Source organism: Ixodes scapularis, unplaced genomic scaffold, assembly GCF_016920785.2.
Source record: "Ixodes scapularis isolate PalLabHiFi unplaced genomic scaffold, ASM1692078v2 PGA_scaffold10__122_contigs__length_95168666, whole genome shotgun sequence".
Taxonomy (NCBI): Eukaryota; Metazoa; Arthropoda; class Arachnida; order Ixodida; family Ixodidae; genus Ixodes; species Ixodes scapularis.
Window position 1 is genome coordinate 1,810,576 of NW_024609836.1, and position 23,954 is coordinate 1,834,529.

General features: G+C 45.8%; 1 protein-coding gene across 2 annotated transcripts in view; it reads left to right on the top strand.

The window, feature by feature from the left end:
- Positions 1-167: 167 nt before the first annotated feature.
- Positions 168-23,954, top strand: part of LOC8029740 (protein phosphatase 1 regulatory subunit 21) — an 87,749-nt gene continuing 63,962 nt past the window's right edge. Inside the window, exons 1-7 of one of the 2 annotated variants that reach the window (XM_029985463.4) lie at positions 168-400; positions 1,614-1,682; positions 2,158-2,298; positions 9,836-9,931; positions 12,647-12,811; positions 17,161-17,219; positions 17,644-17,738. In XM_029985463.4, the coding sequence (XP_029841323.1) occupies positions 329-400; positions 1,614-1,682; positions 2,158-2,298; positions 9,836-9,931; positions 12,647-12,811; positions 17,161-17,219; positions 17,644-17,738 (697 nt within the window). In that variant the 5' untranslated portion in view covers positions 168-328. The remainder of the gene's footprint in view (positions 401-1,613; positions 1,683-2,157; positions 2,299-9,835; positions 9,932-12,646; positions 12,812-17,160; positions 17,220-17,643; positions 17,739-23,954) is intronic. The other variant, XM_042287200.1, reaches the window with a different exon arrangement.

The window sequence follows — 23,954 nt, forward strand, 5'->3', positions numbered from 1 at the left end:
TATCCTTTCATTCATGGTGTTATCGTGTCATGTCACGTGTTTGCTGCGTTTGTGAACAACTGCCTTCCTCAACCATGCTATGTGTAGTACACCATAACTACCATAACCATGCCTTCACTTAGTGGCTTCACCATGGGCTTCGACTTTGTCTATTTGAAACGAAAACTATCTCGGAGGAGGGGGGTAGACAATTTCCGGCGGAGGGCGGGTCGATCGCTTTCGCACTTATCCCGCTTATCCACCGAGCCAGCGGCGGTCACCTGTGCCGTGCGTGGGGCGTGAATGAACGACGCCGCAGTGAGGTAAAAGCGGTCCCGAGCCTGCCCCGATGGACGAGGGCTCTTCCCCCGAAGGAGCACTCCCGGCCAAGTACCAGAAGCTCGCGTACGAGTACTCAAAGGTACTTTGCTCGCTCCGCTGGGCTGTCATGAGCTCGCTGGCTCGTCGCTGTCGGGCCGTGCGAGGACAGCAGCCACTTCGGGGCTTGCTGACCCCTTCTCGGGGTTTTCATGGAGTCTTTGGAGGTACTTGGGGCCACCCGTGAGGGGAACCACGCACCCTTGTGCAAGCCCAAGGTCTGCCATCGTAGTCCCGCGACTTGGGGAGGCGTCGCCGACTGCTGGCTCCTCTGCACAGCCGAAACATGTCGCTCCGCGTCATCTGAAGGCGCGATCATCGAACCTCATTTCCTGTGTTTATGAGCACCCGATCGGGTGCCGCCTTGTTAGCTAATAAGCTAGGCTAACTCTCGCTAACTTTATTTACCGGTAAATCTATTTTTCCCCGGGGGAGTCGGAAACGGAGGAAAGTGAAAAGAGCAGTAGGGACTTCTTGGAATGAGGAGCGTGCTGGTAAGGCTAGTATAAATAAAGGGGAGAACATAAAAGACGAGGACGGATGCGAAACGTATTGTCCAGCCTTGTCTTTTATGTTCTTCCCTTATTTATGACTATAATAGATCATACTTTATTGCACTTCAAAAAAAAAAAAAAAAAGAATACAACAGCTAGGCGTGCTAGTTCGGTCTTTATATATAGACAAAAGTTTCGGGAAGGGTATTGTTCTTTGTTTTCCTCGTGTGTCTGTATGCCATGCAGGATGTCTTCATATCTCGAATTCCTCGTGCCGAGTAGTTTTCAGCTGTTAGCAAAACTTGTTGCCCTTATGTGCAACCTGGTGTTTTGTTCAGTAAACTCGTGCTTGCCAAGCGATTTTTCTAGAGACCTTGGAACAGCATCACATGGCTTATCGAGAGTTTCTTTCGAGTCGCCAAGATCTAAAAGTGATTGCACTGAGAGAGCCCTACAGCAAAACCCCATGCTGAAATTTTCCTTCGGGTTTTTCCTTGGAATCACAGTTGGCAGGAACTTGAAAGCGTGTGGCGTTGTGTACTGTCAGATCACTCTAACAGTCTGGTGCACAACTGCAGCGCATCTGCATCGCTACAGTTGCACACCTAGCCTTTACAGTGCTTCGACTGTGCTCCATGCATTCCCTTATTCCCATTAACTGAGTACAAAAAAGTATTATTATATATATTTTTTTTGCTGGTCTTTTTGTTGTGCATCTCGTCAGCGTATTAATCTTCTTGCCACCCTTTGACTATTGCGCAGCTCCGTGCCCAAGCCCAGGTGCTCAAGAAGGCAGTCTCGGAAGAACAGTCCAGGAACGCAGAGCTCAAGGTGAGGTGTAGTTACGTTGCCCGTAGCACGTCTCCAACTGGCGTGTCTACTGCGTCACAAAAAGGGGTCCTTGGATGATATCATAAAAGCATTAAGCCGTTTCCTGCCATGATTCCGGCGGTGGCTCGGTAGCAGAGGTAGATGCATCAAAAACCTGTTCCGTCGCAGTCGCTCTGAATTTGGACAGTCGGCAGAAACCAAAGCAGATGCAAGTTGAAACGCCGCAATGACGGCGACCCTCGCGCCCGCTCACCTTTTTTGTCGACGTTTCTACGACTGACCGCTGGGGTTGTGACATCCGACAGCACGACGCGCCGATTGCTGCAACCTAATGTGTTGCCACTTTGGGACCGCTTTCGATGACCGGGCAGGATGGGATGGTAAACATACCAACGGAAGACTCGTTCGGGGTAGCGTAGCCGAGGGATTCGCGCCGTCCCACGCTTCACCTAGCTCTTTCCCGGGCTCTTTCCAGGATGCACTCAAGGACAAGGAGCAGGGCGTGCGCAAGCTGGAGCAGGAGGTGGAGAGCCTCAACTTCTGCAACCAGCAGCTGACCAAGCGGGTGGGCTTCCTCCAGGAAGAACTGGAAGGGGACCGCTCCAAGAAGGACAAGGTACGGCCTCCCTGCCGAATTCATCAGCAGTCACGACGACGGTTCGCACATTCTCCAGGTGCTTGTGATCTGACGGAGGCTCGTTGCGGAGAAGGGGCAGCGAAACCGAGATAGCGGTTGCGCGTTGAAAGATACCTGCGTGGTCGAAATTAACCCTTGGTCCTCCGCTGGAAAATGCCAGATGCCCTTCGTTGGTTTGCCAATTATGGCAGGAAGCTGCCATAATTGGCAGCTTTCTTCGTTCCCCTCGTATCCTCTTAAGCGTTTGCTCCGCTAAAGTGGGAAGAGTTGTGGGGGGACCAGAATGTAAGAATAGGGAGAGGTGGCTGAACGCCCCATTCCTCCAATGCAAAGCAGATGACAAAAAGGGTCGGTGCACTTCCGTCGTCATGCGAGAGATGGCAGCACGGGTGATGCGGGCCGTCCGCAACTCCATCGTCTCTTGTAGAACCGTGCCGGCTTCAACCGACTGCACTTAGCAAGCGTGGCTTGCTCGGCGTTTTTTTGCGTCGCTGTGTTTTTTTAATTGTTGCTGTGCATGAACAAGTGCACACACTATAGTCTGTGTTTAGCGCAGGCTACAGCCCGTTCTTTTGGAGTGCTGCGGTGACTGTGACATGAACTACTGTGGGGCGGAAATGCGGACAAAAGAGACGCCTACAGGAAGACGATCCATGGCATTGTTCAGGGTTGCAGCTTTTCGCTTCTCTGCCACAAGTGCAAAGAGGCAATTGTGGCACAGCTTCCCCATTATTATGCGGCGATGAAAACGCGCCAGTTTTCTAAGGAGAAAAAGTGAAGCGGAGACAACCGAACTCAAAAACTGCAAAAGCTTTGCAAACTTGTTTGAAGGTGCAGGTTTACTGATTTTAATGGACAAAATGGAAACGTCTGCAAATGCACTGAAATACCTTCTAATCCTTTTGCATTTTTAGGCATTTTTATGTTTAAATTTTGTTCTTAATAATTGTTCTTAGCTCTTGTTCCGTCAGGTCGGTGATTTCTCTGCACCTTAATTTCTTTATAGGCAGGTTAAACTGCCCATTCCAATGTTCTGAATGTAATGGCTTCAAATATTGTTTTCATAAATATCCTGTGCACTTTTTTTTGTAGTTAAACATTGCTTTGGCCTGTGGAATTTAAATTTGCTTTAACCTGACTGTAGTTCAGTCTATGTACAACAAGATAAAAGCCCTTCTCAAAATGTCTGTAGCAGTGGCATTATAGGGCACAATTACGGCTAAATTGGCACGAAATGCACATTTCTAATTTGTTCTAGCCAATAACGCCCGTCTCGTCGAATGCGGACCGTAGTGCTTCTAGCCGTGCTGACCCCGGGTGTGGCTTCATAGCCTCTTGGAATGCGCTGCACGTACGACCGGATCTATACGACAATGTTTTGCCTGTCGCATGAAAATGATTGCCTGCCTGAGCTGTCATTGGCAAGCTCAATATCACGAGAGTAATATATCAGTGGTGATTATTTTGGAAAAAAAGAAGGGAAATGGCACGACATATAGCTCTCTCTCGTGAAAAGGCACCCCAATCTATCGATGCCACCTCGATGAGGGATATTAGAGCGGAAGACGTAGAAAATAAAAAGTGGGGAAAGACCCATGAAAGGTTGAAAACAGGAGCCTGGCTTGTCGCGACGGAACACGTCTGCACCAGAAACAAACTTCCGATATTGTGAGAAAATTGTGCTCTTCTGCTCTCCCGCATAAGCCCGCGCGCCGCCTTTGACGACCCGGAAGGTGCCGCACCATCTGACGGTCGCCTGGCGAACAGTGCTCAGGTTTCTGCCACTTGCACAGCGCACCTTCAGCCACCTCCCCATTCTTACAATGTGGAGGGCGGGGGGGGTGCTTTTTGGGAGTAGCTTGTCCCACTGTTCTTAACCTGCGACAGACTATAACACAATCCCCCGGACATGGGTGATGTCGTTGATGCCGATAAATGCAAAGAGCCCGTCGGCATCATTAATTTCATTCCTAGTCTCGGCAGAATTTTGTCACTTCATTCTAGTTTTAATTAAAGGAACTCTGAATTGGAAGCTGGCAAAGACGGGCTGGGCGACGCTCCTCTTTCGCGTGTAATTAACTTGTTCCGACGTGTATTCTGACCTCGTGTGGTTTTTAGAAATTGAAATCTATCTACGTCCAACAGATCTGCGGATTATGCCAGAGAGGACATCGTCCTATAAACGCTTTTTGTAAACTGCCTTTTTGATCGGTGGTAATGTATTAACCCAAGCCCCCCCCCCAAGGGGTTTACCTAATCTCAAGATACTTCGTATAGCGATGGGCACCTTATCTGAAGCATTTGAATTGTAACTTCTTGTTTGTGACACTGTGCCTTTCTCGGGACTAGTTAGTATTCACATTGTGATTAAAGTGCATCCGAACTGTTGTGTCCGTTGATCCCGCCATATGCGGCTGAGGCGCGTGCCAGAGCTTGCCGAGGAGGACAACAAAGCGCACGCAGATGGCACGGGGCCAACTCACAATCTGTTCTAATTTGGCCATCGACAACACCTACCGTAATATCCCGAGTCATCGCCCATCCCCGAGTCATTGCCCAACCAATTTTTTGGGCCAATATCGATTTCCGAAAAAGCACAGAGTCATCGTCCGCCCCTTAAAATGCCCCTCCGCAAACACTCATCCTGCCCGAACGACGCGGCCGCGGACCTTACAGGTTGGAGGACACCCGTGACAAAGTAAAATGAAGGAGGGAAAGACACTTCTTCTCTTTATTTACGCATTTCCTCCATGAGCAACTCCGAAGCGGTAGTGTATCGGTGCGAAAAGAAAACGATAGAGATAACAAAATAAAAGTTTGTCTTGATTACAAAAAAAGTGTCTTGACAAAAAAAAAAAAAAAAAAAAAATTGAAAGATAGCACAAGCAGTACCCCAGTCGGGGATCGCGAGGTAACCAAACGCCTCATATCCCGGAATGTAACTGCGGAGTGTAAGGTCAAAGTCTGTCTCCGCTAACGTAAGGTCGCCGCGAACCATAGGTCGGCATTTTGGAGCCCCTTCATTCACGATCACATCACGCACGAACAAACTCACATCTCCAAATTCATTCGCCTTCACGTCACAAGGTACTCCAACCTCCCAAAGTCCCGGCCTTCACATCCCAGCGTTCAACCGCGCCAAAACTTCATCCCCTTCACATCACGGCTTTGAAACTCCGCCGAGAATTCATGCCCTTCACATCACCGCCGCCTCTGAATTCACGAAGTCATTCACCATCACATCACCAATTCCCGAGGTCATTCACCCATCATCACAAAATCATCGGAACTCACCATCACATCATGAATTCATTGGAATTCACCATGACTTCAAGAATTCATCCGAATTCAGCATCACTTCACGAAGTCATCCGAATTCACCATCACATCATGAATTCATCCGAATTCACCATCACATCACAAATTCATCCGAATTCACCATCACATCATGAATTCATCCGAATTCACCATCACTTCACGAAGTTATTCACCATCGCGGTCAACACGGATTCACCGGAATTCACCATCACATCATGAATTCCGAATAATTCACGAAGTCATTCAGGTTTATTCTGACTAAATTCGACTTCACGGCTGGCAGCCCTTCAGGAGTTCGCAGTTCTTTCAGAATAGGACTGTGCTGCCTTTTTGTGTCAGCCACTTGAAACCAGGACCCGACTTTGTCGGGGGAGTGGGGTATTTCGAGTGCGCGAAACACAAACCACATTGATAGAGCGCCAACCCAGCCAATGCCGTGCTGCGATCGTGTCACGTGAATGTGCTCCGTGCGCCCCCGTGCGGAACCGACAGGTCACGTGATATGGTCTCGGTGCAAGATTAGGTGCGCCTGCTCGTGAAACCTCAGCTGCGGCTTCGTCTCTTTTGAAACGATATACGGCTGCGCCGAGTAGACAAAGCAGCACCTGGTGCTACTAGTGCCCGTGGACAGCGTGGCTGCACCACGCACGACTCACGAGCAAAACGGCACAGCGAGAGCCTTCAGGGATTCCGGACCCTAGCCCCCCCCGCCCCCTCGCCTCCATTGCCACTGCCACCGCACTTCCCTTATAAACAGCTGTTACTACGAAAGTGCTCGACAAAGGGCCATTGCGCTGAAGCGCGCACAACTACGCAGCGAGACTGATGCCCAAACCGCTAAAGTAAAATGGGTTCCTGTGGTTTGCGGTGAATGATGAAAACAACCAGCAAGCAAGCAAGCACCTGCGTAACATGTTCTCCGTCTATTCTGCATTCACTATCACGTCGAGAATTAATTTCACCGTATTACTTCCCATCACAAATTTATCAAGTTCGCAAGCCACGCACATCACAAATTCATTGTGTTCACGAGCCCTTCACCATCACGTCATAAATTCATGGAGTCGTTTACATCACAATGAATTGTATTTACTTCACAAAGTCCTGCACAATCACAACACATCACGAGTTGATTCAAATTCACGAAGTCATTCACCATCACATAACGACTTCATTCAACATCACATCACGAATTCATTCAAATTCACAAAGTCATTCACCATCACATCACGACTTCATTCAACATCACATCACGAATTCATCCAAATTCACAAAGTCATTCACCATCACGACTTCATTCTCCATCACATCACGAATTCATTCAAATTCACGAAGTCATTCACCATCACATCACGACTTCAATCACCACCACATCACGAATTCATTCAAATTCACGAATTCATTCACCATCACATCACAAATTCATTCAAATTCACGAAGTCATTCATCATCACATCACAAATTCATTAAAATTCAGTCATTCACCATCACATCATGATTTTTTTCAAATTCAAGAATTCATTCAGAGCCATTCAGATTGACGTCGTGAATGTGAATGAAGGTGAATGAGCGAGTTCATGAATGAATTTGCTGAGGTATGCCGCAAACCCACTCCTCCTGTCGCGACCGCAATTGTGCAATGTTTCAGGCAAAGCCGACAAGTAAATAAAGCTTTGCTGGAACGCAGACGTTTGTAGAGCGTTTAAAAACCCCCATTGATAGCACACCAGGCGCGGATCCACGCATGTACGCACCAAACAAGAAAGTTGCGTTTGCGATTGATAAGGCGCCTCACGTAGCCCAATGCCAGAGTATGTGCCAACGCGATCGCCGGCTTTTGTGCTTTCCCAGCATCGCTCTTTGTCGCTTCATTGGTCCGCTCGCTTGTTGTGCCTGGTTGGTTTTTCTATTTTCTTGTGGACTTTTTTCTTTTTTTTTCACTAACTAGGAGAACATATTGGTGATGTGCTCTCGCTGAACAAACGTTCGCGCTGTTTGCAGATCGGTGGTGTTCCTAGCGCGTATGCAAGCGACAGACTTTGCGATAGTAAAACATTCTTTCATGAGCATTTTTTCTATAAAACGATAAAACTAAATCGAGTTCTGAGTTTAATGTATCTCTTGTGCAGCAGCGCTAGATACGCAGAGAAAGATGGGCAGTTTTCTCCGCTTTTTTCAACTTTTTGTGTTCACCCACCCAGACATGGCCCACCCCACTTTTTGTTTTATGAATTTCAGGCGGCAGGAAGGTGGGCGATGACTCGGGATATTACGTAATAAATTCAACTTCATAACACGCTTCTCCTTTTACTGTAGGTGCCAGAATAATAATTGCACAGAACAAACTTGTTCAAGTTACATCTCACTCAGCTAAGGTACTGTTGTCAAGAAATAAAGGTACCTCGTTACCTATTTATGGTTAGTACTTGTTCCTAAGCTCTCGCAGCCTTGATCGCCGATGATCAAGATGTTTGACGTGTAGAATACTTACAGAGCAAGGGCAGTGGATAATCAGCATTTAGAAAAAAAGAAAAGCCAACCTTGGGCTACCAAGAAATAAGTGCCAACAAACGTTGACAAGATTGGTAAGGATCCACAAAGTATGAATGAGGCAAAAAACAGATGGGGCATTGTTGAAACTTGGGACTTTTGTTTTCTTGCCATTCATCTTGTTTCTTTTCTTTACTGGGTGCCTCTTTTTTCAAAATTTAGTCTGTATCATGGGTTCTCAAGTTGTGTTCATAGGAACCCTGGGGTTCCCCAGAGTGCCCTCGAAGGTTCCTCGAGCTTCTAAAGTTCTTCGACCGTCCCAGCCTCTTAAGTAAAGTGTTCTTCTGGTTAAGCATGAACGTAGATGGTCTCAGCCATCCATTGTTGCACATCTATCTGCCAAACTCTCTCTAGAGCATATCATTGTGGTCTGTAAGCTTCTGTACTGCCTTGTAGCATCGGTACTGATACCGGAGGGGTCCCTGGGCTATGAACCAAGAGAGATGGGCTTTCCTCAAGACTGAAAAGTTTGAAAACCCCTGGCCTAGATAGGGGATTTGGATAGTCATGCACAAATACTGGATATTGAATTTGAAGTGAATAGTGGTTTTGGCCAAGTATTTTCCTATTGAATAGTTTCTCAAAGCATTTTACTACTACACCATGCTTAAACAAAAACCCAGGTGATCTCGTGAAGGTCACCTGGGTAGAAATGGACAAGTTTTCACTTGTCCATTTCTAAGCAAAATTAATTTTATAATTATATTTATGGACCGTGACCTCAGAAAGTTGAATGCCTACATTGGGTTGACATATTTGACATTAAATTAAACCCATGAGATGTCCAACTATACCTAATTAAGGGAATTTATAAATATTCTTGCAATATAAGAATACCTTTTCTCCAGTCACGAATGATCAACACAGGTTGTCAGCGCACCTCTGCCTAACATACAGTACTCATGCGTAATAGCCAGTGTAATCTTAAAAAATTGACTACAATGTTAATATCAAGATTCACAAAGTTTTCGTTTCCTTTTAAATACAGCAGACATGCATGTGCACCATCCCGATTTGAAAGTGTGCTTTCCTCTTAAGCATGTGTCTGCAGTGTTTGTACTTTTCAAAGTGTTGATCGCGGCGTTTTAGCCCCATCAAAGGGATGCTGAACCAAACATTTCAGTGTCCATAATAAGTGGCGCACTCTTTTTCCATGAGCCGGCAGCCGCCGGTGTGCGCAAACACGTCATCATATCCCCCATTCAAGCTTATTAAGCGTGAATGGGGGATATGATGACATCAATTTCGTTCTGTGTGCTCGCGCACACCGGCGGCTGCTGACTCATGGAAAGATTGTGCGCCACTTATTATGGACACTGAAATGTTCGGTTCAGCATCTCTTTAAGTGCGCTTCTCACAGAGCACCGGTGCACTGGGGAAAAGCAACGCCTGCAAAAGTGAGCTTTGTGGGTGTTGCTTCTCCGCAGTGCACCGGTGCTGGCCAAGAAGCGCACTCAACGGGACTAACTTACCACGATCGAGACTTGGAAAATAAGAATGTTGCAGTTCAGCTCGGGGTGAACATCGAATAGTGTATTATTCGAAACAACTTTTTGAAAATTTGAATATTTGCACTAGATTAGATTTGGCAGAAGCGTAGATTGCTTGTGGGCATAGCTGCCCCCTTCATGTCCCCTTTCCCTTGCAGAAGAAGAAAGCGGCAGCACCTTCCCCTGTGCACCAGGGCGTCATTGATGCTGAGCTTCAGAGTCGGATAGAGGAGAATGAGAAGCTGCACCTGCAGGTGAGCGCTGGCTTCACCCCCACTCCTGGTTGGTAACGCCTGAGCCGAGGGCTCGGATGCCACACTGCCAGACGCTGGCCAAGTTGGCAGTGCATGCGGATGCCCTACGGGGCTTGAACCCCCGCCAACCTAGTTTTAAATGCTCTTGTATTTTCCTGTCCATGCATGGGATGTAGCCTGGGTTGTGACGTCAGGCTGAGGACATTGCATTGTTCATCTGACATCACATGTAAACCCACATTTGCATTGGAGCATGATGCACTCAGTTGTGGCATGCAGATGCAGATCTTTGCAAAGAGCATTTGTGCCAAGCTTGCACATGCACTTGCTTTGACACGCAGTCAACCGCAGTCAAGAACCAATAAGAATGCACTATTGTCGCTTACAGCTCACCAAAAGTAAGCGCAGCCCACATGACGCCGTCCGGTGATGGCGTCGAGCTTGGCCGAGGTGGCCTATTTTAGGAACAGCTTGAACCATCGCAGCATTGGAAAAACCGGCTGCACTCATGTCCCCGCCGCTCCCGAAAAATCTAAAGCAAAGTCCATCTCTGAATGGGGAATCGGATGCGCGTAGCTGACAGGCGAGGGCGAGCTTGTAACCCTCCCTTCTTTGTTATTGCATCGCACTATGGAGCGCTGTGTGTCTGCGCGCTTGATACCGTAAGCAACCACTTCCTGCCACAAGGACACCGTTCCCCATGCGTACATATTCAAAGGCAAATCTAAGTACGGGCTTTTTTTTTTTTTATTATCCGAAACAATTGAAAACGATGCCTGGACATTACCTTAAAAAATTGGAAACTTGGGAATTCAGTGTTTGTAAAGTAAAAAAGAAAGCAATTTCCCAAATGCCGAATTTGAAATTCTCGTGCAGTCTGTGCCAGTACAGTGACACCAAATATGGAGCCGTCCTGCGAGTCTAGTTTCTTTCACGCTTCCACTCTAAACCGCCGTTGCCGCTGCGACCCGAAGTGTCGTGTTCGCCGGTGTCGCACAAACAAATTGTTTTCTCCATGCGTGCCATGCCACCTATCGCTGTGAGCAGACGATTCTTGGCTTTCGAGTTTGAAGTTTTTTTAGGGCCCTTTCAGCGGTCTCAACTTCTTTGAAACAATGTGAGGTCAAAGAGAATGCGCAAGTGGACGTTTGTGAGCGACGTGAGGGACCACGTCTCGCCGGTTCTGCGTGAAAGGCTGCCCGAGAACAGTCACAACCGAAACTATGATGCCCAGTTGTTTTGGCCCTTTTGTTGATTTCCTCTTCGAAGTCTGAGAGGTTGTCGGGTGCCTCAAAAATACCATTCCATCCAATTCCCCGACTCATCGGCCATCCCCTTCTATACATGCGTCGTGCATCACCATGTTTTTTGAGGGAGGATAAAAATCCAGGAGGCGACACACCACCATACTCCAATTTTCGGTATTTCAAAAAGAAGGGTCGTAGTGCGTTCACAATTGCTTTAAAAAAGATGTTTTACGAATGCCGTTATTAAATGTTATAGAAATGTCGCCTACAAAGTTTCTAAATTTCATGATATTTGACGTCACAAATCAAAAGAAGCGAGGAGTTCAGGAGCGGGAGAGAAAAACAACAAAAATAAAAGGGTGCATGTGCGAAAAGATTTTTTTGTTGTTTCAGTATTTCTTTGCGTGTCTACGACGACTGCTTGCATTGTTTTAGACATTAAAAAAAGATGCAACCTTTTATGGTGTCAGTGCCCCTTTAACAGTTGACGGGTAACAACATGGCATCATGTGACATTGACGTCCTGGGAAGCTGTTGTGTCATGTGACACTTTGACGTCATGTGACACCTTGACATCACAGAGGATTTATAACTGATAATCATTTAGAGTGCCTTTTGGATATAGGGTACCAGAGAGATGGGCAGTTTTTCATTTTATTTTTTGCTGTCGTTCTTGACAACAAAACCTGTACAAAAGAAACTGTCGCAGTTTGCTCGGTACCTTTCTTATTCTAATCTTGTCAGCAAGATTGCCTGATTAAGCTTTTGTTTTTAGTTTTACATTTGTCTGGTCATTGTATTCGTGACAATACCACCGCCCTGAGACTCAAGGCCTTAGGGTCTACAGGGGATGTCGGGAAAGGGCACACTACTTGCATTGATTCTTTTTTTGTTGTTGTGAACTCACTCTCTGCAGAATGCTCGCTTTTCCTGTTTTTGAGGCATGAAATGCTTTTTAACACAACCCCTAATCCCAAATATTTGTCCGTCCATCCGTCTGCATTTTCTGCTAAATTTAGCGGGGAGACTGACGTCACGTGACCTATACACCAGTTTCGTTTCCCCGCTAAATATGGCGGGGGAAATCGATGTCACGTCACCCCATGTCACGTGAGCAACACGACAATTCTGTTTCCCCGCTAAATTGTTCCAGCGCTGCCAAAGCAACTCGTGCGAGCATGCGACTTCGTTTGGCATCTCATTCCCGCATGTGCAAATCAATTTCAAAAGGGAGCTCATGCTCTTGCTTCAGCGTGGGGCTGCAGCGCTTTGGGGCAAGAGCACTCTGGAAGCGACGCTGGCCTTGACAGTGTAGCACAAAATAGTTGGTGCTGTGTAGGACAGCCTAGGAGCTTAAGCTGCGTGCTGCTCGCACAGTTTCTGGACACTCTTGCCGTCTGCTTTTCACTGGGGACCCCCGACACCGTGTTGGAAATAAAACTGAATTGAAGGGCGGCCCTCCACGCAGGTGTCGTCTGCGGAGTTTGAGCACCGTCGGACGGTGGAGCGTCTGGAGGAGGAGCTGGAGCAGGCGAGACGGGCAGTGAATGCCCGGGAGGGACAACTGAGCCAGACCCTGTCGCTCCAGGAAGAGACCATCTCCAGGCTCACCCAGGAGCGGGCAAGGCTGGAGGTGCGTTCCTTCTCTCTCCGACCGTAGTACTTGCTTTGTCATGCTAGACACCCTGTAAACCATGCCGCAGACTTGCCGAGCATTTTCTGAACTTTTTTTGGAAACTTGCCATATCTGGTTCGTCGTTTGCTGAATCATTCTAAACGTAGCAAAGACATACTTATAAATAATCCCGAATTTATATGAAATCTTGTTTCGCACTTGGTAGACACATGCGAAGAGTAGATTTCGAGTTCGAACCGAATTCCGAGCGAACGGTGGTTTTGCCCGAATATTTTCAAATCAAATATAGGATAATTTCTTTGAACCTTTCACGATTGCACCATGCCAGCAATAGATAAATAACTGTATTTATCGACTGTTGTCTCGGAGAGCCCATTGCCTACATTGGGATGGCAAGTCAACGCACATTTTATACAAAATTGAGCCTGCAAGGAAGCCTAGCTGCACCTAATCGAGGGGATTTATAAATATTCATTCTATGTCCAAATATCTTTCCTTCAGCCATGAACGATCAATGCAGGTTGTCAGGAAATCTTTGCCTAACATATACTCACGCATAATACCTGGTCTTGGAGCTTTTTTTCTTATTCTATGACCAAACCCAACGAAACTGCACAAGCTTGTTCAGCATTTTGTGCTGATTTCATATATCTGGTCATTTCCTCAGTACGTAGGATTGTCCTCAAGGTAATTAAAACTTGCCTGCCTTTGTTTAGAGGAATGATAGGAAAAAAACTGCTCAACAATATATCCTTTCTAACACATGGCTAGATACTACAAAGTGCACAACATACAATGTTGGAAGTACTTTTAAGATAAAGCCACTATTAGTGATTTTACCTCACATTAAAGTTCAGGACTCAATGCATAGCTAACAATTAATAAAACAAAAAATCAAATAGAAAAACTTCTAGACTTATATTAGAAAATCTGCTCTCAACATTGTATGCTTCACACACTTAGCTACACATTTCAGGAAAGGTTATATTTCTATCTGCTCTGGATGCTTAGATATCCCTCCTGCAAGTTTTCAACGAGTCCAAAAATTGTGTCTTCTGAAAACAATGTTTCAGAATCAACTTCAATACACATTCAGCCCAGATAGGCATTATTAATTGATTTATAGCCCAGATATTCATCCACAAAATTAGAAGCCTGGTAAATTCAGAAGAACAACAGCCATCGCCATTTTCAAAAGAATTCAGTTCTAGGACGTTTTTGGCTCCGAAGACCCATGTCCCCCCTTAATTAATTTTGAAAATTTTACTGCAATGTGGATGTCAACATTCCCAAAGTTCCCGTTTCTATTTAAATACACCAGGAGTGCACTTGCACCTCTCAGTTGTGAGCTATCCTCCTAAGCACACGGCTGCAATATTAGTACTTTTTGAAGCGTTGATCACAGTGTCTTAGCCACATTGAGTGCACTTCTTACCTAGCACTGGTCCACTGCAAGGGAGCAACACCTGCAGAAGTGAGCTCAGCAGTAAAGATGGGCGAATATTCGGTTATTACGAATAGCCAATCGAATTCTTTTCTATTCGTCATTCGCTTCGAATCGAATTTAAGTATTCGACAATATCGATACGCGAATATAGAAGGCAGTGGCCTCAGCATTTTGGAGTCCGTCGATAGCGCAGAAAAATATTGTTATCGCGGATGCAATGAAGAAAAAGCAGCAGAAGATGCAAGACTACTTCATTGTGTAATATTTCAGCAGAAAGTGGATTTTTGAGAGTCATATTCATTAAAACTTCCATATCAAATTACCAGCTATATGAACTGGTAGATGTTTTTTTGTGAGTTCGATAGAAACGGGTTTGACTTACTCTGGCTTGGATTTCCGGCCGGGTGGCGCAAGCTTCCGACCATTTTGACCATTTCGTACTCCCGAAATCAGTGCACTTGAAATTAACAATTACAGTACTTCTAATACCTAATAAGGAAAAATATAAAACTATAGTTTAAACATATCTTGTGGTATTTGTTGTTCACACTATTCGAACTATTCAATTCAAAATTATTCGGCCAAAATCCCTATTTGCTTCAAATTTGATTTGGACCCAAAATCTTCTATTCGCCCCTGCCTACTCAGCAGGTGTTGCTTCACCGCAGTGCACCGGTGCTCTATAAGAAGCGCTCTCAACAGGGCTAACTTGACACAATAAAGGCTTGTTCCCACACTTGCGACCTCTTGGAACAGCATGCCAGTGTGTTCTCTCGTCCCAAAAAATTTTAAGAGGTTTCAGCAGGTCTTGTCTCTCTCGGTCAGACTCGGTTCAGAGTGTGTGAACAGGCCTTAAAGCACCTAAACTAAAAAGAAGATGGCACAAGAATATAAATATCTCAGTTAACCTTGAAGTGCATAGCCTGCTATTTGAAACTACTATTCTATTTGAAAATTAGAATAATCTGCACAATCCTATAAGCCATATTCAATGCTTGCTATACATAGCCTAAAAACTATTCTTGCACCATTCTAGGTCACTTAAACAGCTTAAACTGTGTTCAACAACTGCTAAACCATGCTGGATGTTAAGTTATGTTAAAATTTTGTTAATTAAGCCATCACATGAACCTGCTAAAGGATGCTTCGAGCTCGTTAAAGGCTAATTAAAGATTGCCAAGCACCTGCTACGCTGCACTGCCACCGCTAAATTACGTTAAAGGCTTTGTACGTGTTTTCTTGACACCAACAGCCTAGACCAGGGGTCGTCAACACATGGAGCAGTTTCATGCAGCCCCCAGTGTGACCCCAGAAAAAGGCCTCCCCCTTCCCCCCTGCAGCTTCCTCACAGACCGAAGAATCACAAGGAACTTAGGACCACAAATGGGATTCGACATGACCAAGGAGTGTTTCCCATTGGCATTGTCCAGCATTCCCCTGCATGTGCAGAGAACATCTTCACCCCCCCCCCCCCCCCCCGGTCTTCTCGACTTGCCGTCCGGGCCCTCCACATCTTTGTGACGACTTGGCCTGTCACTGGAAAAGGTTGCCGACCCTTGGCCTAGACCTTTCTAAACACTTCCTATTCCACACTAAATCACTGACAGTCGCTGCCATACTTGTATGGTGAAAGTTCTCGCCTAAACGCGAAACTGCACATTTCCGGAGGTGCTGCTATTTGTTATGTCTCTGTGCAACTATAAACACCTTGACTTAAACAGCGCAAATAAGTTACGTAAGGAAGAGACAACAGGAAGGAAAGAGCGCTGACTCACAACTGAGGTTTTAATAATGATGTAGTGAAAGAGAAGGAGAACCACAATGTCGACGGTGATCCCAAGGGAGTTGGCTTCCACAGAAATGAAAATTGAGAAGAAGGAAAAAAAGAGAAGAAGAAAACAGGAAGAAAAAAATAATTTAGGGACTAAAATTCAAAAATTGGAGTTCTTTCGCCGTCAGAGCAATCGAAGGCGTACTTATACAGGCTAGGCCCTTATTTGCGATCTTGCACGCCTCGTACACCTCTCTAGTTTTTTGTTCCTTAAAATGTTTAAGTACCTTGGTCTCAGAAAACCTTGGTGTGCACCCGCAATCTCTCACATGCACAGCAAGATGGCCCGCTGGCGTTGAGTTTAGAGAAAGTGCATGTTCCCTGAGTCTCACATTGATGCACCTTCTAGATTGTCCCAGATACACCTTCCCACATGAAAACGGTATTTCGTATTGTTTTCACACCCTGTTTCGCCTTGCTGGGGCTATTTATGGTTTTGAAATTAGACGCCTCGTGCATAGAATGTGCGCAAAATGGTCGCTTTGTGTGTCGGCTGGTCTTGCGGTAGTGGCAATCGGAGTGCTGGCTCTTCCGATCCGGACTTCCAACGCTTCCCAGTATTTAACTCGAAAGATGAGAGCTCATTATTCGAGTTAAGTGCTTCATAAAGCACCCCCGGCTTGGAGACAGACTGCCAGAATGTCGCTGAAGCATGCTTGTCAGAACGAAACTGAATAGAAGAAAGGCGACAACAATTCCCCCTAAATATTTCCATTTGGTGCTTCTGAATCTGGACAGTTTGCGAGTAATGTCCGTGCTACTATTAAATAATTGGAAGAAACCCTGTGCATTGATTCTTTCTTTGTTCTATCCTTTGGGAAAAAAACCCAACTGCAAAATGGTTAAGTAAATAGTGTTAGACATTTGTTAAGCCATCACAAAACTCGCTAAGGGATGCTTCAGCCTCGACAAATGTTAGGCAAAGAATGCTAAACACCCGCTAAGCCGTACCACCGCCGCTAAATTAGGTTTAATGCTTTCGTGCGTCTTTCCTCTACATTTCTCAATTACATTTTGCTGGACCGTGCTGAACGCTCGCTGAATGCCTCCCTCTTTTTCTCTGGGCAGCTGAAGCTCAAGTCTTGCGAGAAGGAGCTGAAGGACGTGTCGCTGAGGAATGAGATGAGGTGGGTGCATGCAACCGGGTGCGCGGCAGGTGACGGGGGTACGGTGAGTGGATCGCGTCCCCAACTGGAGTGTTTACCGTGTCCAAAAGGTGGTCCCTTGATTTCCGCATGATGGTGTCATAAAAGTGTCACGCTGGTGCTGGCCGCGATCCTGGTGGTGTCACGACAGTTCACGGAAGCTTTGGCAGCCATGACGACAGGGGCACTCGCATTTGCTCATGCTTTTTGCCGGGACTCCTACACCCAACCGTCGAGATCGCGACATCCGACGGCATGACACCACGGCTTGCGCGACGTCATTTGTTGCCAGTTGGGGACCACCTGAACTAGGCTTCCTATTCCACATGAGGGGCACCGAACACACCGGTTGGGGATGCGTTGTGGGCACTGCAGTGGAGAGGGTCACGGCCGCTCTCAATTGCAGCGAGGCGGAGCTGAGGGACGTGAAGCAGAACCTGGGCACCAGGCTGAGAGCTGCCACCCGGACCATCGAGCAGACGGTGCTCTTCAAGGACTCGGGTGGGTCATACCTTCGGACTCCTAGGAACACGAGGATTTCCCAGACTCTTGGGTTCCCCAAACCCCAAACCTTCCTTCAACCGTCCCTGCTCTGAAGTGAAGTGTTTTCCGAGTTTAAGCGCCTTTTTAGCAGATCTAAGCCACCCATTGATGCGTAGCTATGAGCCAAACACTCCTGTGTTTGGGTTCTTGCTTACAAGGTCTGTAGGCATCTGCACTGCTTTACTTCATCAACACCGAGGGCGGGAGAGGATCCTCAGCGGCTGTTCGGCGCAGATAGGCGTTCCCCGAGATAAAAAAAGTTTGAGGACTCCCGCCCTACTCGTACCCGGGATCAACTTGAGGCAGGCTTGAGGATCGATGTCTGGGGTGACGTCATCTGCAGTGCTGCTTCATCCAAAATCTGATTATGGTCACCAGAAGAGCTAGAGCGAGATCTAATTAGGAGCGAGCGAAGATGTTTTTGGTCGACACTTCCGTCTGCCAACACGGGTGAAAAATTGGTTTTTATTCTTTACAAAACGTTGTCTGCTAATGAAGATAAAGCGAGGAAACACCTTGGAGTCACCCAATAATGGAATCAGGATAAGGGGGCCATCTGCTAAAAACATGGAGCCCTTTGTGTAATTGAGCTTCAATGTTTTGGGGATTTTTTTTTATTAAAATTTTTGTTTTTTTTCCTTAAGATTTACTGTTTTCTGGTGTTGTGAAGTTTAGGTGTCTAACAAAAAATTGCCGTTCATCGAGACTGTTTGTCAAGGAAAATAGGGCGTGTGAATAGAATTGACCAACCTCCAAGGAACATGCCCATGACCCAAGTGTACAGGGTGTTTGATTTTAATTTGAACAGATTCTTTAAAAGAAGGGGGCGAGAGTTACATGAGTGGCGTCTTTATTATGTATTTATGAAGCTCAACAGACATTAAATAAAAGAATTATCTTCACAATAAGTTGGCTAAATAACCAAAATATATGAATTAGCTTTATAACTATTGGATTTATATACAAATTTGCAATAGGTGACCGGCGTTTGAGTCAGAAGTTCCGTCATCCAAAGCGAGGCGACACGTGACTTGATGCTTCCGGTTCGTCCGGTGCCGGCCGTGGTTCGTCCATCTGCATCGAGAACCCTTTTATGCGTGATAGCCGTACTGTATTCACAATGAAAATGGTTCACTGCTCCGCGGTGCGTCGTTCTAATGCAAGCCATGAAGGGCACAAGAGGTTCCGGTTCTTGTGGAACATAGTATGGAAGCAGCGATGGGCCATTGCTGTTAAGTGAGTGACGGAGCGAGGTGACCTGCAGCAGCCAAGCATCGGTGACCGTTTATGCACGGCCAATTTTGTTACAAGCCAGCACAACGTGTTCTCTCTTTCTTCAGGTAGGGGCCGCGGGAAATAATGATGTCTAACAGAGCCTCTCGGCGCCAAGAAAAAGGCCTCGACTAATCCGCAAAGGGGTGAGCACTGCTTGTCGTGCAAGGCATCCGCGAGATTGCGGGATTTGATCTCGCAGGCAGTCAGTTCATCGCACGACGTTTCGTCGACAGATAGTTTCATTGACAGACCGTTGAATCATTACATCAACAGCTCAAATTGACTTTTTTTTTTGTAGTGAGCCATTGCAGGCTGTTGCAGCGAAGCGGCGTGAACGGGTGACTTTGTAATACAAATCAGCGGTTCTCAAATAGGGGTCCGCAAAGCCCTGTCTCATCAGTGAAGCCCGGCAAAAAAAGTTGTATTTTTTGGATTGAGAAGGAATGCTCTAATTTTCGGGTGAATTTTCTCGTGTGTATGTCAGTGAGAGAAGTCTACTTCAAAGTAGCCTTTAGTGATATTGCCGCGCGCAGGGTCACAGACTTGTAGAAGATTCTTGTTTATTCTTGCTGCGGACATACCTTCTATCGTTCATCCCTGCTTTTGTTGTTCTAGAAAGCGCGTGTTCATTCTCGACCCGAGTGCGCTTTGCTCGAACCTTTTTCGTCGAATCTTCGAGATAGTGACTCACTCTAGATAAGAGGCCACCCGCAACCTTGTCGAGTTAGTTTCGCCTCAGCGTTCGATCTTGCTGCTTCACCGCCTTCGACGTCCGCGACGCTCTGTTGTTATCTTTCGTTTTTTCCTTTTATTTTTGGGCACAAGTTCGCCCCATTAAACGTTCAGTTTACTCAGTCACTCGCCGCCTCGTCACTTGTCATCCGTGACGATATCTATTCATTAAATCATTATCATAATTAAGCTATATCTTCCTTTCCCGTCACAACAAAAGGGGTCCTTCTTCATTTCGTCCGATCCACAAGGGGTCTGCCAAACATGAGTGGTTGAGAACCACTGATATAAATAAACAAGAGGACTGCTCAGCTTGCTATAATAAAAGCCAGCAGGCAGCACCTACATCTTGACTGATAATAAAGCGCTAGTACGACTCTGAGTAGCAAATATCAAAATCAGTGTTTGTTTATACATGCTTTCTTACTCGACATTGTTAAAAAAATGTGCGGGGGGTGTGTCATGGCACTACACGATGGTCAACTTAAGTGAGGCACAAAAAAAAAAAAAAGGGGGGGGGGATCGGTGGCCGAGTGGTCTAGCGCACACCAGCTCGGAGCACGTGGAGCGAAAGCTCGCGCTGCAGAACCCAGGGATCCTGGGTTCGAGCTCCACCCCTGCCCGTTTCGATCTGGATGAGCATCGTACCGGCGTGCGGTCGTGTATCACTACTGCGTGGTGCGCGTTAAAGACCCCAGGCTAGCGGTTGTACCGCACTGGCTAAATTTCTCATCTACAGCTGGGAGACTCGTCGCCCCTATGAGGCAGACCAAGTTCTAGGCTGTATAAACACACACACAACCCAATTTTTTTTTGAGGCACAAAAAACACTTGAGTGTTTAAAAGCAAGGGTTCTCGCGTAGTCCGATGTCGTCGGAATGAACTTTTGTACGGAAGTGGCGTTTTGATCACTCGAGAAACTGTATTAGCTGATTTTGAGTCGTCGTCTGACACACTTCTTTCCCTGTCTCGTCAAGTTTTGGTTGTTTCAAGATTTTAACCCCCAGTCTCAGGTGTTTGAACAAAATGAGAAAAGTATGTCAAAGCACTGATCGGGCATTTCAGCTAGCCGCGTCCCGCGGCTTACGTTCATACCTATTTCAGTTGGTGACGGGATTTAATGTTACCATTAGAAATAAACAAAACCCAATGAAAAACGCTGGCTCAAAAGGAAAACAAAATAGCTAACCTAGCTTGAATTTTCATGCGACTATCCAGAAAGCGTGGTGTCAGTGGAGCTTGTCGCTAATCGCACTCGCTCCGCGCTTTCATGGCCGTTCTCGATGCTTTGGTGTACTGATTCCTTTTTAACATATCCGTAGAAGTAACTTCAGACGATCAGAAATTTGTAACTCACCCAGCAGCAGATGTAGGTGGCTCAAATTGATCGGGTTCAACACCCGCACACGCTTCGATAACCGCCATGGTGGTGCGTCGGCTGCGAGCTACGAACCGGAAGTGAATGATACCATAGTGCTTTGCGGCTGCTGCGAAACGCTGGTCACCTGTTGCAGCATTGATGGTAATTAATATTAGAGAATGGACCAATGTAAAAAAAAATTGTGAAAAGGCATTTATTTTAAAAAATAATAATAATTCGGTTTGTCTATTTTTAGCTTGATTTCAAAATTGCGTGCAAAAAGAACATTACTATCTCTGGTTGCAGTCAAGAGTGACATAATGGTTTAAATCAGATTGTCACTATCCCGGCATCGGATCATAGGTAAATGGATTGACCTCAGACCACTGTGATAGTGGTGACGTTACCGTGACTGAAACCAATAGATCACTCTTCCAAGCATCATTGAGCACTCTTTTGCTGTCCTCTTTTGGCATGCACTTTTGGAGATGGGTGGAAATGCACTAAAACTGGGGTGCAAATATATATATAAAAAACAAGTGCCTTTTTATATATTCTTTAAAATGATAATTGCCATGATTAGTACAGCTTCAACATTACTCATAAATCCAGTAATAAAAAAAGTAAAATAACAGATTTTTAGTTAACTATCCAACTTATCATGAATGTTATTTTCTTATCAAAAGACAGTGCCAATGTAGCCCTCATCCCATTCTTTTTTTTTACAATTTTGTTTGAGTTAAATATTAAGCTTGTGTACACTTGGAAGACGTCCCGGCACAGGCAGGACAAGATGTCAAGACAAGGGATGTGATTTCTGAAGAAAGCAGCAGCCTGGTATACAGCTCAGTTATGACAAATTAAATCTGTAGATAAATATTTCTTTCCATGCAGCTTAAGTTCTTTTATTTGAGGATAGCTCCTATTAGGAGCTTTTTGGGTTTCCCCAACTGGTGAGAAAACCATCTTGGGGGGCTAATTCTGGCAGTTTGTTGTTATTTACCAAAAACATGTAACTGTCTGTACAGTCACATCCTATTAATATGGACTCGGGTTGTGCGAATATTTGAATTTTCTATTAGTAGTTTCGAATAATATGCTATTCAATATTTGCTTCGAGCTTCACTGCGATATTCATATTCTTCCAAGTGTTGATCGTGGTGTTTTAGCCCCGTTGAGTGTGTTTTGTTACGAGCACCAGCACGTTGCGGAGAAACAACACCCGCGGAGCTTGCTTCCGCGGGCGTTGCTTCTCCGCAGTGCACCGGTGCTCGGTAAGAAGAGCACACAACGGGGCTAAAACGGCGTATAAGAGTTTGATATATTCATTACAGTCAAGCTTGGTTATATATCTCCCGGGTATTTGGAATTATTGTTTATATTGAACAGTCCAAACATCCCCTTTTCTGTATTGAACTCCCATGGCGGGGACGCTCTATATAGCGAACAAAGCAGGGCAGTCCGTCGCTTCTCCCGCAGTCGGATTGCGCTGGCGGCGAGCACATAGTTTGCATTGTGGGGCAGGCTGACCGCCAAGCCAGCATACGAGCACGAGGATACGCAGCAAAAAAAACGGCTGTAAAAAGGAAAAAGAAAAAGTGGAGGATGGCAAAATTAAGGGGTGCACGAGCATGCATAGGGAGGACAGGGAGGGCCTGCTGTTTGAACTGCAGCGTGCGCTCTTTCCCCGAACACCACTGCCGCTGCGCGACTCCTTAACCCCTAAATGAAATAAGCAACAAAAAAAAAATCTTCGTTAAATTGAGTGTGTTGACAACAACGGTTGAACAGTCACACTTTGGATGCCTTATCTTTGTTTACCTTTTTCTTTCGCTGTTTTTGCTTTGCCCGTTCTTTCTTTTTTTTAGCATTTCCTTTTTTGCCTGATTTTATGAGGTTTCTTCGTTTCTTGCTTAACTTTATTTTATGGATCAAGAAATTTTTTTATGCGGCTTGCTTTTTCCGTTCTTCCATTTTTTAAAATTATTTTCATGTTTTGTTGCTGGCGCTGTGTGGAGGTCGTGACCAGGTGTAAACGATCGCAAATACCATCGTCTAAACGTGGCGGTGTTTGTGATCTTCACCAACTAAGCTCTGCTGTACTATTTAGTGGCTCTTATAGAGGCTCTATTTGGTAAGGTCGAGTTCCTCGCGGCCTTTGGTATACATATTTTTGTATATCAAATTATCGATACATCGAACTATTTTACGATCCCCTCTGAATTCAATATATCCGGGTTCAACTGTACGAGTCCAATAACGTTGAATGTAAAAAGCTTAAAATGCAGGGAATTTTCATCAGAATTTTATGAAGGTTCGATATAGGCAATAATTTTATATACAGTAAAACCCGTTTATAACGAACAGCAGGAAACGCTACGATCAGTTCAATATAGCAAGTAGTTCGATATAGCAAAACCCATTTACAAAACCCAGCTACGACTTTCCCGACGATTAAACATTGATCTTTAAATCGCTGCAGCCACCAAGATCCAGCGGTGAAGTTCTCAACGTTCAGGAGGGGTGCAAAATCTCTAGCCTTGCTTTGCAACATCGGTCCGGAGACCGGCAGGTTCCACGCACAATGTCCAAAAACCATTGGTACAGCGCTTTTTCCACCTTGTCGTACGCTGGCTTGCGGATGCGCCTGCTGTCCGCACTTGGCCGTTCACTGGCCTTGTCTCGGATGGCAGACTTGTTTTTAAGAATTGTACTCAGCATACTTCTGGGGATCTTGTAGGCGGCGGCAATGTCCGATTTCTTTCGCCGTGCTCCACACGACTTATGATGTCGACCTTGTCGGAAAG